Source organism: Mustela nigripes, chromosome 6 (assembly GCF_022355385.1).
Source record: "Mustela nigripes isolate SB6536 chromosome 6, MUSNIG.SB6536, whole genome shotgun sequence".
NCBI classification, from domain to species: Eukaryota; Metazoa; Chordata; class Mammalia; order Carnivora; family Mustelidae; genus Mustela; species Mustela nigripes.
This window is the reverse complement of record NC_081562.1, coordinates 108981248-108994892: the sequence shown is the minus strand read 5'-3', so window position 1 is coordinate 108994892 and position 13645 is coordinate 108981248. Positions and strand designations below refer to the sequence as shown.

Below are 13645 nucleotides of genomic sequence, written 5' to 3'. Positions count from 1 at the left end.
TGTAAGGTGCCGAGTAGTATTGGTCCTTTGAAGCTACCTGAGCCCCATGAAAGCCTTGTTTCCGGTCAGAGTAGCCTGCACCTCACCCAGATAACTGTCCCCCGCTGTCCCTTATCTTCTCCAAGGAACTGGATGCTCACAGTACGACTCTAGCTTGTTAAAGCAACTTGCTCTGATAATTTTTCAATAAAAATACATCCCTTGCTTCGGGATCTTGGGTTTATACATTACTCTTGGATATTTTTGTGAAGAAAACTCAAGAAGTCTGATAAAAATCTGTCCTCAAATACCATGTTTTTACATAGTGATTTTAAAGTATAGAGTGTTTAAATTAAGTAAGGTTTCAGGTAACTGAAGTCCCTTCCCCCTTCTTAAACTTTTTTTTTTTAAAGAATTTATTTGACAGAGATCACAGGTAGGCGGAGAGGCAGGCAGAGAGGGTGGAGGGAAGCCGGCTCCCCACCTAGCAGAGAGCCTGATGCCGGGCTTGATCCCAGGACCCTGGGATCATGACCTGAGCCGAAGGCAAAGGCGTTAACTCACTGAGCCACCCAGGCACCCCCACCTTAAACTGTTTTTTTAAAGATTTTATTTATTTATTTGACAGGCAGAGATCACAAGTCGGCAGAGAGGCAGGCAGAGAGAGAGAGGGAAGCAGGCTCCCTGCTGAGCAGAGAGCCCGATGCGGGGCTCGATCCCAGGACCCCGGGATCATGACCTGAGCCGAAGGCAGAGGCTTTAACCCACTGAGCCACGCACCCCCACCTTAAACTGTTTTTTTTTTTTTAAGATTTTATTTATTTATTTGAGAGAGTGAGACAGCGAGCCGTCAGGAGAGGGGAGGAGGGGCAGAGGGAGAGGGAGAAGCAGACTCCCCACTGAGCAGAGGGCCGGATGGGGGAGTCGATACCAGGACCGTGGGATCATGACCTGAGGCGAAGGCAGATGCTTAAGTGACTGAGCCACCCAGGCCCCCCTTTTAAACTATTTTTTAATGGAAATCTTTGCTCTGAAGCTTATGTAAGAAACTTTACAGCGTGGCATTTTTTTGTTTCTTTCTTTCACTGTCTCCTCTGTAAGTCAGGTGACAGGCTCTGCGGAAATAACACGGTCCTTGTTGGGAGATGCATACGGTCCGTGGCCGCACTCAGGCCGCTGTGTGTTCAGCCGGGGTTGAATTCGCCTTCCTCACTTGTCTCTCTGCTGTCGGTGTGCTGTGCTCTGCTCAGCATGCTCGTGTGCCCCGGTCTGTGGCCCGGGAGCCTGACGGTCTCGGCATCCCAGAGAGGTAGCTCTGTCCAGCCGGCGGCAGCCTCAGGAGGGCTCAGCTTCCTAGCTGTGCTCCGGGTCGTTCCAGCTGCGTAATAAATGACCTTTGCTTAAATGACGACGTGCTGTGGTGGCGGGAGACGTCTGTTGTTCCCAGACGGGCGGAAGCCGGAACGCATCGCTCGCCTTGCTCTCGGGCCCTGGGGCGCAGTCCGGACAGTCCGCACTCCTGCAGCGTGACCGTGTTGTTCTCTTTCAGAGGAGTCAAACTCAGTCTCCAACGCCACCAAAGCCCCCGTCCCCGAGCTTCGAGTTAGGACTGTCCAACTTCCCTCCGTTGCCTGGGGCAGCAGGCCACCTGAAGACAGAGGACCTGTTTGAAAACAGGCTGTCTAGCTTGTTACTAGGGTCCTCGAAAGAAAGGGTAAGCTCCGGACCGCGGTGTGTGCCTGGTGCCGAGTCGGCGCAGGCGCTCTGCCGCACTCTTCCTGCGGGCCGTGCCGACGTGTGTGGGAGCTCCAGGGAAGGGGGTGGGCCAGAGGCTATGTGGGTGTGCACTGGCGGGGTCAGACTGGAACCCGTGACTAGACCTTCCCTGTTCATTCCCTTACTGCCCACCAAGGGCAGGTGTAGACCGGTGTCGCGTGCCACCCATACAGACGCTCCGTGTCCCCACAAGGTTCAGATCACACTTCTGTTGTTACTTAGGACGTGCCTTTAATTTACAAGTCCATAAAGTAAAACAGAAATCTAAGTTGCAACAGAAGGGGTAGACTTTTTAGTGATGCACGCCACGGCACGGGGCCTGGAGGCATCCTGCCGTAATTCTGTAATTCTGCTCGGCGGCTTTGGTCGGCTCTGCGACCACACTAGTTGCTCTCCCTCTTCTGTAAGCACCTGGTGAGCTACGTGAGCCAGAGACTGTGAGTCTGCAGTGCTCCTTCTGCCTTCTGCAGCAGCTCCCGAGGGACGGACGGTCTGTGCAGCTGCTGGGAGCGATGCATGGTGCCTGCGTGAGCTCTCTCCGGGGCAGAGGCGTGGGGCACCCAGCAAGCTGCCACAGTAACATGCGTCCTTGTGTGAGACTTCTGCCCGGTCAGTCGCAGTCCCCTCCTGCGCCCTGATGGAAGGCCTCTGGGTTGGGGCAGGTGCCGCCTTGCGGCTGCACCAGCCTGTGCAGATGTACCACCACAGAGCTCTTGCGTTACTAGCTCTGGGAACCGGAGGCTCAGGGTACCAGGGCTTCGGGGAGGGGTTCATCAAGCCCCGTGTCCAGTCCCCGTCATGCTGCCACGTGCTTACTGCTCTGGTCCTTAACCTTGGAGGAGGCGTGGACTGCAGGAGTCTGTGCGTGGCAGTAACCAGCACATGCTGCCCTTGGCATGTCTTGTGTGTTAAGTTTTAAACCTTCAGACCGTAGTCTCTGGGTTACAGCTGCCTTCTGCATCGATGTCAGTGTGAGCGCTGGAGGGACCTTGACTTCCAGCATTCCCCCTGGCCTTAACTCCCCTTGGTGGCGGGAACGGGAAGAGAACAGGCTGGCCTCCACCTGCTTCAAAAGCAGGAGCTGCAATGGTTCACATTTCGAGTCTCCGTGTAATTTTTTTTTTTTTTTTAAAGAAAGAAGGGCCACTTTAAACAGGTCTGAGCTGGATCCCACTGCCGGGGGACTCACAGCTTCTCCCCGAAGCCCCTCCAGCAGCTTTTTCCGTTGCCTTGGCGCTTACGTGTGGGAGGCGGCTGGAAGGGGCTTGGCAGCTTGCCCCCGAGGGGAGCGGGTCGCACACCGGCTGCTGTCTGCACGGCAGCGTAGCGAGGCCCCTGGAGTCGATGAAGCTTTACAGAAAGGAGGTGTTTTCCGCTCCCGCAGCAGAGCATGGACTCGTGAAGAGTCTGGTGCTTTGGGAGGCCCTGGTGCCGGGGCAGAGGGCCCAGACCGTGCATCCCGCTCGCCTTGCTCCCTCCAGGCGTTCTCTGCTCAGTCCGCCTCTGAACCTTTGGTCTCCTCAGAAAGGAGCATTGGAAGAAAGCACTGTTTGTGCTTGTGCGGACTTGCAGTGACACGGCCGTCACCCGGCCCTGGTGCACTGCCTGGAGCAAGTGCCGCGGGTGCTGCTCACGGCCATGTCCCACGGCCAAGGACAGGTTCCTGTCCAGGTTCCCAGCTTCCGTTTCCACAGCTGTTAAACTGGGGGTTCATACACCTGCTTCCAGGGGTGGGAGCTGTCGGTGCCTGCCACCCACCTTGAGGCACCCAAATTGATTTGTCTATATTGAAGGGTTGATCTTTCGGGCTTTAGTTACGAGGAGCTGTGCGGAACTCGGTCGGGAGCTCCGCATGTAGCAGAGACTTGAAGACTCCTCATGTGCCGGCTGTGCCAGGCACTGGGGTGTTAGGGATAAGATGCCTTTGATACTTACAGCTTATGGGCGATGCAAGTGGAGCCCGAGGGGAGCCCGAGTCGCAGAAATGGTGAGGGGTCCGTGAGCCATGAGGGGGGCACTCTGGACGGGCGGGGCTCTCTTTCCTCCTCCTCTCTTTCCTCCTGCTGCTGTGTTTTCCAGCTGCCCCGCTTGGTCTAGGCCATGCTCTGACCCCGATGCCCCCCCACCGGCGGAAGGTGGGAAGGCTTGTCATTCAGACTAGGACCTTTGTTTGTGTGTCTGATTCACGGAGGGAGAAGTCTGAGGGCCGCGTCTCTTCCCAAGTTCAACTGTCCTCCTCCTGGTTTTCAGAGCCTAAACGCGGATGCAGGCACGAGCACGCTTCCCGCGGTGACCCCCAGAGAGCCCTTGGTGCCGGCTCCCTGTGCCGCGTCTGCAGCCTATGGGCGCTCCCCCTCCCCCGTCCGGCTGCCGGAGTAAGTACTGCCTTCTGCCGCGCTCGGCGCCCTCGGACTGCCCTTGCCTCTCGTGGGTGAGCGTGAGAGTCACGCCTGTGGTGGCATTTTACAGGGATCCCAAGATGGTGGAGAAGCAGAGAGAAGCCTCGAGTGTGGACAGACTTCCTTCTGCCCTAACTGCAACGGCCAGTAAGTCGGTGCAGGTGAACGGCGCTGCCACGGTACGTGTCCCAGCCGCCCCAGCGGGGAGGGGCTCCTTTCCTGTGTCCACTGCTTTTCAGTGACCTCTGGCTTGCAGGGTTTTCACCTGTGTCGGTGCCGTGCTTTCCGCACCGAATACCTTGCGTGTGGTGGTCGACCTCCCACGGAGGGCGCCGGTTGTCACTGGTTGCCGCCCCCCTGGGGGCTGCTGCTCTCGCTGCTGGTTGAGTGAGGTTGTCTTTCGAAGTGTCAAGACCGCAGCCCCACGTGTTCCATGGATTCTTGTCACTTGGGCAAGTCTCCTCCCAAGGGATGTCGAGAAGGAGCCGCACCACCCCTGCCCGCCTGTTCTCCCCGCGGGGCGGCCCCATCCTGCCCACGGCCTCCCCTCCAGCTCCTCTGCCTGCCTCCTTCCCCCTTGGTGCACCCGGCCTTTTTTATTTCTGATTTGGGGAACTTTTATCAGTTAGATTTGGGAGTTAAAGCCCAGCTATAAGGTTGCATCTTGAAAGGAAACGTTAATAGATTACAGTTACTTTTAAGTTAGTACATGGCTTATGGAGGTGAGACAGTTCTAAGTTTCTCTTCTGTGACTTGGCTTTCAAGCTTCCACTTACCTGAAAAATTAACTTGTTAAAAAGTTTTTTAACTCTGTCTTCACCTTTCCTGAATCCACACCACCAGCCTCTGGTTTGAAATGGGCACAGACATTATTTGAATCTCCTTGGTCAATGATGGGCAGCGTGGTTTTCGGGGGTTCCAGGAAGCCCATGCTGTGCAAAGTGACGGTGTTTGCACGGACCCGTGGGCAGGGAGAGTAGATGCTGCTTCTGGCTCTTTCCAGAGGCACCTTTTCTCACACCTTTTAGGCTTCCGTGTGACTCAGGAGGGCACAGAGGTCGGCACTGTATATCTCAGGACTGTTTCTGGTTTTACCCATTTTTATGAGATGTTCCTAGAGAGTGTCTCAGAGAGAACCTTGTGCTGAAGGGGAAACAAAACCTATTGAAATTCATGAACTTTTACCAGTGATAGCACTTCCGAGTGTGGAATCGAGCACCTGCTGAAAACTTGGTTCACTTAGCAGGAGCGAACTTACTCTCACACATGTGGAGGTGTCCTTTTGTGTACGTAACCCCAGCATTGCGTCTGTTCCCAGGAATTGCGAAAACCCAGCTACGCGGAGATTTGTCAGAGGACGAGTAGAGAGCCTCCGTCTTCCCCGTCGCAGCCGCCGAAAGAACAGAAGCCCAACGCCGTCGGCTGCGGGAAGGAAGAAAAGAAGCTCGCCGAGAGAGAGCCCCCCGCCCCCAAGTCCAACCCGGGACCACCCAAAGACCAGAGGAGGCCGCCAGGCCGCCGGCCCTCGCCCCCGGCCGCCGGGAAGCGTCCACACAGAGAACAGAGCACCCCTCCCAAGTCCCCTCAGTGAGCGCCGAGGTCTGGGAGGGCTGTGAGGAGCTGGGGTCGCCACAACGAAGCACTGCCCCCCTCGGGGCCAAGAATGAGCCGCTGGTTAGGGGCTTGCAGCGTAGACAAGGCCGGTGAGGTGCCTGCAAGTGGTTTTTCTTCCATGAGTCAGATTTCCCCCCTCTTGAAAAAAATCTATTTTTCAGGATTTAATTAATATAAACCTTATTTTAGGTTGGTGCTTAACTGGAGGTGATGCATAAGTCTGATTTTTTTCAGGATAGAAAATGCATTTATCCTAACAAATTGATATTTTTATTAAGCCTCCATGTGGCTATGAATGCAAGCTATATATAGTGAGTTTTTCTAAATTAAGCGGAACTATGCTACTTCTTTTTTTAAAATAACTGGTTAGCAAGTGCATTCCTCTGCGATGTCCAGACCGATGCGTGGGCTGAGGACGGCCGGGATGGAGGTTGGAGGTGACACGGTCCGTGTGGCCCGGAGAAGAGATGGGGTCCGGTCGCGCCCTCGCTGGCATGGGAGTTGTACTTCATTCAGAACCTTAGCAAGTGACGCTAGTGTTTTTGTTTTTGTTTTTGTTTTTGTTTTTAAAAAAGTATAGCCCGTTTTTGATCTACTGGGCGAGATGCACCCAAGAGAGCCCTGAAACCTTGAGTTTTGATGTGCTGCAAGCAAGTAACCAGCCGCTCACTCCTGGCTCACATGGCTGTTGTGTAAGATAGAGTCAAAGCACATTGTGAATAGAACTGAAATGAAAACATAAACCTGGTTGCCCACTGACGTGTCCCCGCGAAAATGTGCCCTGATGTTGTCTTGCTCATGGGAGCTGCGGGGTGGGCGTGGGTGCCGGCGTGGCTCCCGCGTCTGTCCCGTTAGTCGGCTCCGTGGGCGCCTTCCTGGACCTCCGCGGCGGCACACAGTGGAAGTGTTCCTTAAGTCGTGAGAGAGCGGTGTCTGTGGTGCCCTCGGCGGCGAGGCTCGCCGTTCCTCCGAGATGAGGGTCTCCGTGACCCTCTGGAAGTGCTGCGCTCAACACCACGCATGCACTCACGCTAGCAGTTCATAATAAAGTTAAATATAAATTATTTTGTTTTAAAATGCCTAAATTTTTTCTTGAAGTATTCTGAGCAGCAGACATTAAAACATTTCCTGCTAAATGTAACCATACAGTTTATTCTACAGAAAGTTATTTAACAAGACTGAGGGTTCTTTTTAAAACATTATTTCCATCCAATATTTAAAGACTTGAATTTTATTTAAACTTGAAAATGACTTTGCCTTAACTTTTGTATAAGACAGCTTAGAGTTGGTGGAGACTGGCCCCTGGGTTGGCGCGAGTGGGTCACAGAGCCGCTCGGTTGGGTGGGGCTGCCGCCGCGGGTGTCGCTGAGCGCACGCTCTGTAGCACAGGGCCTGGCAGTGGCGTCTGTCATAGACCCGAAGATCTTCAACAGTTGACCTTTTTCAGATGGTTGGGAAATCCTGTAAATGCAGATGGTCAATGCTGTATTACATACGTGCACCTGGGAGTGTGTGCTTTGCTTGTACAGTTGTAAATAATCAGAACATATTAAAAAGGTACCCTACAGAGAAAAATCTGATAAAAATTATTGATATATTATAAATGTTGCTATTGAGCTGGATGTAGATAAACTAAATGTTGTGGTTTGAATATTATTTTAATTTGTTGAGGTGTTTTTCTTTTTCTCTGATGCTGGTCTGTTGGTCTGATTCTGCCTCTTTGCTGCTGCAGAAGGGAAATGGAAAGTCCCAGCAAAGCCTTCCGACGTTTTCCTGCTCTTCTCACAAGTCTGTAAATACGCACTAATCATAGCTAATGTGAAAGCAGAATGTAGGAAGCAGAAACTGGCAGGGGCTTCAGGAGACGGTAAAGATAATCTACTTAAAATCAGAACGAGCACAGTTCGCCCTGCCAGAGGGGCGCCCGCCCCGGTGCGCGGGACCGTCTCCTCAGAGAAGCCGTCAGGACTCGAGTGCCCGCAGCACACCGTGCTAGCATGAGAGGAGCGAGGGGGTTTCTTTTTCTGTAGGCGAGGGATTGCGGACTTAAGAAATCAGGAATTACTTGACCTCTGACGCCCCGACTCCCACGAGTGCTGTAAGGAGAGCTGGAAAGGTGAGGCCCAAGATGTCCTGCCTGCGGTGGTCTTTGCCGGCGGAGGGAGCGGACGCAGTCTGCCTCCGTCCCCCACCCCCCGTCCGCAGACCCCGTGGAGCTGACACTGCTAGCGCCAGCTGTAGCCGTCCCCCGCAGGCAGGGTGAAGGTGGCCAGTAGTGACAGCCAGCGGGGCCCGACCAGGCCCCGGGGGCGGCTGGTGCGCGGGAGCGGCGTGGCCTGGCGGTCCGGCCCCGCGCTGCTGCCCCGCGGCCCCGCCGGTGGCGTCCAGGGTCGCGGCTCGCCTGCGGGGGTGTTTATAGCGCCCTTCCCAGTGAAGCCAAGATGATCCGCGAAGTAGCTGCGTCTCGTGTCTGCGCACCAGCGTTCAGAGCACGGGGGACTTTCCGCTCACGGAAGGGCGGCCCTGCTAGAGGAGGCTGGGAGACGGCGGCGGCCAGCGGTTGGAGGCGCTTGTCCGTCTGTAGAAGCAGAAGTCTTTGCTTTCCCCGCAGCGTCTCAGGGCGAGGAGTCAGAGAGACAGCACTCACAAATGACATGTAACTTGTGAAATCGTGTGGGGACACTTGCAATTTGGAAATAGAGGGAGGAGAATCTCGCCCCGTTTCACCAGACATGAATTTCCGTAGAGTAGTTGCTTTTTAAGAGTTGGGGTCCCGATGTTCCTGGTCTGGCCCGCCGGTCCCCGCATCACTGACTGTCACTAGCGGGCAGCAGTGGACGCTTCAGGTGGCCGAGTCGGCCAGGGTCGCGCGGTTTGCACGTACGAGCTGGTTCGGCGTGCTGCCAGAGCCGCGGGTGAGAAGGTGCGCGTCTGCGCCTGCCGCCAGCGGCTGTGGTCGCGGCTCGTGCGCCTGGGGGCCTGTCCCCTGGAGCGGCAGACAATCCAAGCCGGAGGTGGGGCCGGCAGCCGCCAGGCCACGGAGTGGGACGTAATCCGGAAGCTTTCTGGAGGGCCTTTGTTTCTGTTCTACTTCTTTTCATTAAGACTGGAATCAAGCTTACGTGTAAACTATTGATAATTTAAGTTTCCTTTTGTGTCATTCAGTGTAAAACTGTCTAATTTGGAAAAAAATGTAGGTTATGAAAAATAAAGATTTAGGCACTGTTCAATTTTCTTTTGATTTTTTTAAATTAAAAATTCCTTCAAGAATACATCTTTTTAAAAAATAATTCTTGTCTCTTCCCGTCATGTACATGAGAATGGAAAGTGGTTGCCTCCCAGCCGGTGTGGGATTGTCGCGGCTTCTCGCACACTCCGAGCGTGAGCTGCCGCGAGGGGCCCCGGGTGGCGTGCGGCCTGAGGCGTTCCGGGGAGCCCTGCACGGAGTCCGGGTTTGACCACGGAGCGGAGGGTCCCCGTGTTGGGGTCTTGCACGGCTTGCGTGAAACGGCCCGTCTCTTGTGCGATGTTCCCACAGAGGCCCTTGGGGAGGGGCTTTTGTGGTTTTTGGGGCAGACGGAGCCTCGGAAACAAGGTCACCGACTCTCCGCCCAGGGCTGCAGGCGGGTGCACGGCCCGGAGGTGGCTGAGTTGGGGCGCGCACGGGTGGGCTGCGTAGATGGCGCTGGACTGCTCGCCCTCATCTGAGCGGTTTCCTTTTCCCGTTTCTTCCTGCGGGGTTGTTGCGCTCACGCTGACGTGTTCCTGCTCTGTTCCGCTGCTGTTGCGTGTGTTACAGATGCTTCCCTCGACCCCCGCCAGCTGTCTTGTCTTCTTACCTTACAGTTCCTGATTCTCATTCTCCTCTGTGGTCCTAGCGTCTTGGTCCTGTTTATGAAGGATTTTCCTCCTCTGTAGGCGTAAGATCATGTGTGTGCGTGCGAGTGCGTGTGCGTGCGAGCGCGTGTGCGCGCGTTCAGTCCACCTGGGACCGCCGGCCGTGCGTGCGCGTGTGGTCTGGGTCACGGCCGCGTTCTCCCTGGGCCGTACGGAGACTGTCTTTTCTCTGTGTCCCTCGTTTCTTCTCCGTGATGTGTGCTGCCACCCGTGGTGCCTGCAGAGTCCCCACAGACGTGTGCGTGTTGTCTGGGCGCCCCGTCCTTTACCGTCCATAGTTCGGTCTCTGCTGACACCGTAGGCTTCCGCTCAGCCCGTCACTAGGAGCTTCTTTGACGGAACTCCCCGCAGCCGTCGTTCGGTGTGCGTCCCGAAGGCAGGGACTGAGCCCAGCCCACTCGCCTCTGTATCCCCGGTTCGGAGTACACTGTTTGCCGCGTGGCTGGGCTCAGTAACTGTTTGTCAGGTTGATGGGATACCGGGTACGTATTCTTTTTAGCACAGCACGGGCCGAGAGAATTCGAAAGAACTGGGCAGATGCTTTGCTGCTTCCAGGCGACCATCCAAAACTCTGGCTTGACGTGACAGTCACACATCAGGATCGGCTGATGAAGGCTCGGTGTGGCGGCTCTGCCGGCCCTGGCCCCACTTGTCACAGATGCATGGGGAGACACACGCCTCACCCTGCGTGCTGCCCCTCTGGGCCCGCAGGCCAGCCAGAGCCCGTGTGCTGCCGGCCCCGGGAGGGTGCAGGGGCTGAACCGCGGCGTCGCGGCGTCTCTTCCCCCAAGAAGGTGGAACCGTTGCATTCCGCTCCGTGGGCCGCCACATCCGTCACCAACGTTGACATCCTGTGTTTTCCTGAATCCTGGAACCAAAGCGATGGTGGCAGCACCACCAGCAGACGGTCTCACACTGCAGGGTGCGACGGGCAGGGAGCCTGTTGGAGGCCAGGGCGCTCAGACTGGCGTGTCTGGGATTCCCTTTGACGCGCTGTTCCTGGCCCCCCTGCGGAGGCGGGTGGGAGGTACGGTGGGACGTCAGAGGGACGGGGGACTTGCAGCAGCGCCCCCCACTCGGGTCTGCGTGCCCGTGGATCCAGAAGCACCACGGAGCGCTGCTAGCACATCGGTGCCCACCAGAAGCCCGGCCTTGTGCTCCCGTGCCGGGAGGCTGGGTGGGCGGCGTGGGCCTGCTCTGAGCTGCAGCGGGCAGGTGGGGCACCAGGCAAGGGGGTTCCGCTGCACTGGCAGGGCCCAGGGTGGCATTACCAGAGGAGGCCCCCCGACGAGCCCACGGGGTCGGGGGAGGAACAGCTCTTCATGGCAGGCCCTGGTGATGGCGCGTGCGAGCCACAAGGTGGCGCTGCAGCCGTCAGTGCGTGACCCCGGTGGAGCCAGTGCCTGGGTTCGCCCCAGCCCAGGCTGTCCTTTGAGCCACAGTAGCCCTTTGTGTTGCTGAAACTCACGACCGGTTCAGGAACGGTTGTGCGTCCGGGGGCTCTGTCAGAACACACGTGTGTGCAAGGGCCCTCTGGAACATGGAGAAGCAAAGCAGGCGCACTCCGGGGGCGGCCGCTGGTCCTGCAGACGGGACGCGTACTCAGAACACCAGGGCCCGTACGAGAGGGCCCTTCTGAACGGGTGCTGTGGCGAGGCCCCGACGACTGTGGTGGCACGAGTCTGGGATCCACGGAAGGAAGGAAGAGCTGGCCCTGCCTGGCCTGGCCCCCGTGGCCTGCGAGGCGTTCGGCACAGAAAGGTTGGCGGGCGGTGTCTGAACGTGGGAACAGGTGGGAGAGGTGGACGGGCAGGTGGACGGGCAGGTGGCCGCGTGTCAGGGCTGAAGCCCCGCCCAGTCCGCACCCAGCCCTTAGAATCAGACCTTTTCGCTGTCGTGACCTGGGTGACCTGGGAGCCGTCCCTGCCGCCACAGCAGGGGCGGGAGTGTCGGAGGTGAGAGCCGGCCCCAGGCCTCGGGGCAGGAGGCCAGCTCGGCTCCCAGCCGCGTCTGGCTCCCACGGACCCCGGGCAGCCTCCCGGCAGAGGCCATGTGCTGGCGGGTCACCGTCCGACCTGAGGACAGGGCTCGCTTGCGGCCGCAGTGGGGGCCTGGCCCGATACCCCTGAAAACCACACCAGCAGACTCTTCTTGTTGGGACCAGCTTCCGAACTAGCCTGAACCCAACCAGCAAAGGCAAACTGAGATTTCCTCCTGCTGCCTCTCCTGCCGTGAGCTTGGGGTTCAGGGCAGGGGGTGGGGTAGGGACACGGGAAGGTCGCCCTGCACGCCAGCCGCTGTGGAGGACAGTCGGGGGGTACTTGTGGTCGACAGGTCGAGTGCCCTGGGGAAGAAGCGGGCAGCCCCGCAGGAGCCCTGGACTTGTGCGGGCTCGGGGCAGCCTGGGGGCGAGCCGGGGCGCAGTCGTCCTGGAGTTTCCTTCCTCCCGCGGCCTCTGGGTTTCTTTTGCTCTTGTCTCTCTCCCTACTTTCTCAGGAGCTTAGGAGGACAGGTTTACGGTCCTTCCCGAGGTCGGCGTTCCGTGCTATCCGTTTCCCTTGAATCCCAGTTCTTTTTTTTGAGGTTTCTTCTTTGACCCATGGATTCTGTAGAAGGTGGTGTTTCACTTCACGGTGTTGGGAGGTTTTCCTCTTGTCTTCGTGTTGCCGGTGCCTAGTTTGGTGCCCCCGTGCTCAGGCAGGTCGCCGTATGACCGCCGTCCCCTCCGATGCGTCAGGCTGGGCTTGGCGGCGTGCTGAGGGGCGCTCGGGCCTGGCCTCTGTGGGGCGGCCCCGGTCCCCGCTGTGGCGCGCGCTCCGCCGGCCGGTGAGCATTTGCGGGGTGTTGGGGAGCTCGGCTGTGGGAGCCTGCGCCTCTCCCGCCCCCCCCCCCCCGTCTGCTCGTGGCCGTGTGCGCACCGAGGACCCGTCCCTGCGCCGCGCGGTGTGTCTTCCACGAGCTGCTCTGTCTCGCCCTGTTCTCCCTTCCCGGACGGTGCTGGGCGTCATCTGCCAAGTCCTCACGCCCCAGGTCACCCGGGGGGGCGGTAAACACACGAGTCCGCTGCCTGTCAGAGCCGCCAGGAGTTTCTCACCTCACTGGGTGGACTCAGGGGCTGACTCCATCCTTGAGCAGCACTGGTCAGACCTGCGGGTCCAGCCTGGGGTGGTGGGAGGGCGCCTGTGAGGCGGGGCCCGGACACACGGGGATGCTCCTCGGGAAACGCCGCTGCTGACACCGTGCATCCCCACCCCTCGGGCCCCACGGTCCCTGAGCCCTCCCTGAACCTGCCGGCTCGATGCCGCTGTGTGCCTGTGCCGGGCAGCTGACCTCCTCGTGGTGCCCGGGCGGCCCACAGCCTCATGAGCCTCTAACGGCTGCCCTGACCGGCCATCCACCCCAGCCCGCACGCCTGCCGCCACCCGTGGGAGTGCATGTGACCTCCGGCCTGCTGACCTTGAGGCCCAGTGGCCATCTGACCGGATGTGGCCGTGTGGCTGGCCCCCAGTGGAGTGCACGCCCCTACCTGGGCACGCACTGTAATGCTGTTGGCCTAGTGCCTGGAAGTGTCTGACGTGTGGGGCAGGGCGGTCCGAGTAGAGCCGTGTGTGAGGCCGTCTGGGTCGCCTCGGGAGAAAGAAGAGGTGGGTGGGGGTCCAGGGGGAGTGTGGCCGGGAGAGGCTGGAGGACCACGGCCTGAGCCCGGGGGTGCAGGGGTGGTGCATGGGGCAGCTCCGGAGCTGTGTTTGCACACTTGAATTTTGTGAGGCCACAGTGGTTGGGGAGTCCGGGCGCCAGCGGAGCCGGAGCACAGAGGAAGGAGGCGACATGGGCCAGCGCATGGGGACAGCGCCCTGCGGGCAAGCGTCCCCGGAGCGCCCTGCGGCCAAGGGTTCTCGGAGCTCCCTGCGGGCAAGCATCCCTGGAGCTCCCTGCGTGACCACCACTGCTCCAGGAGGGGCCCAGCTGCAGCGCGGGCT

At 58.4% G+C, this 13645-nt stretch overlaps 1 protein-coding gene across 3 annotated transcripts in view; it reads left to right on the top strand.

The window, feature by feature from the left end:
• The window catches only part of LARP4B (La ribonucleoprotein 4B), an 89579-nt gene extending 80539 nt beyond the window's left edge, over positions 1-9040 (top strand). For all 3 annotated transcript variants that reach the window (XM_059403975.1, XM_059403976.1, XM_059403977.1), the window contains exons 15-18: positions 1529-1693; positions 4006-4130; positions 4225-4333; positions 5473-9040. In XM_059403975.1, the coding sequence (XP_059259958.1) occupies positions 1529-1693; positions 4006-4130; positions 4225-4333; positions 5473-5745 (672 nt within the window). In that variant the 3' untranslated portion in view covers positions 5746-9040. The remainder of the gene's footprint in view (positions 1-1528; positions 1694-4005; positions 4131-4224; positions 4334-5472) is intronic.
• The last annotated feature ends 4605 nt before the right edge of the window (positions 9041-13645 follow it).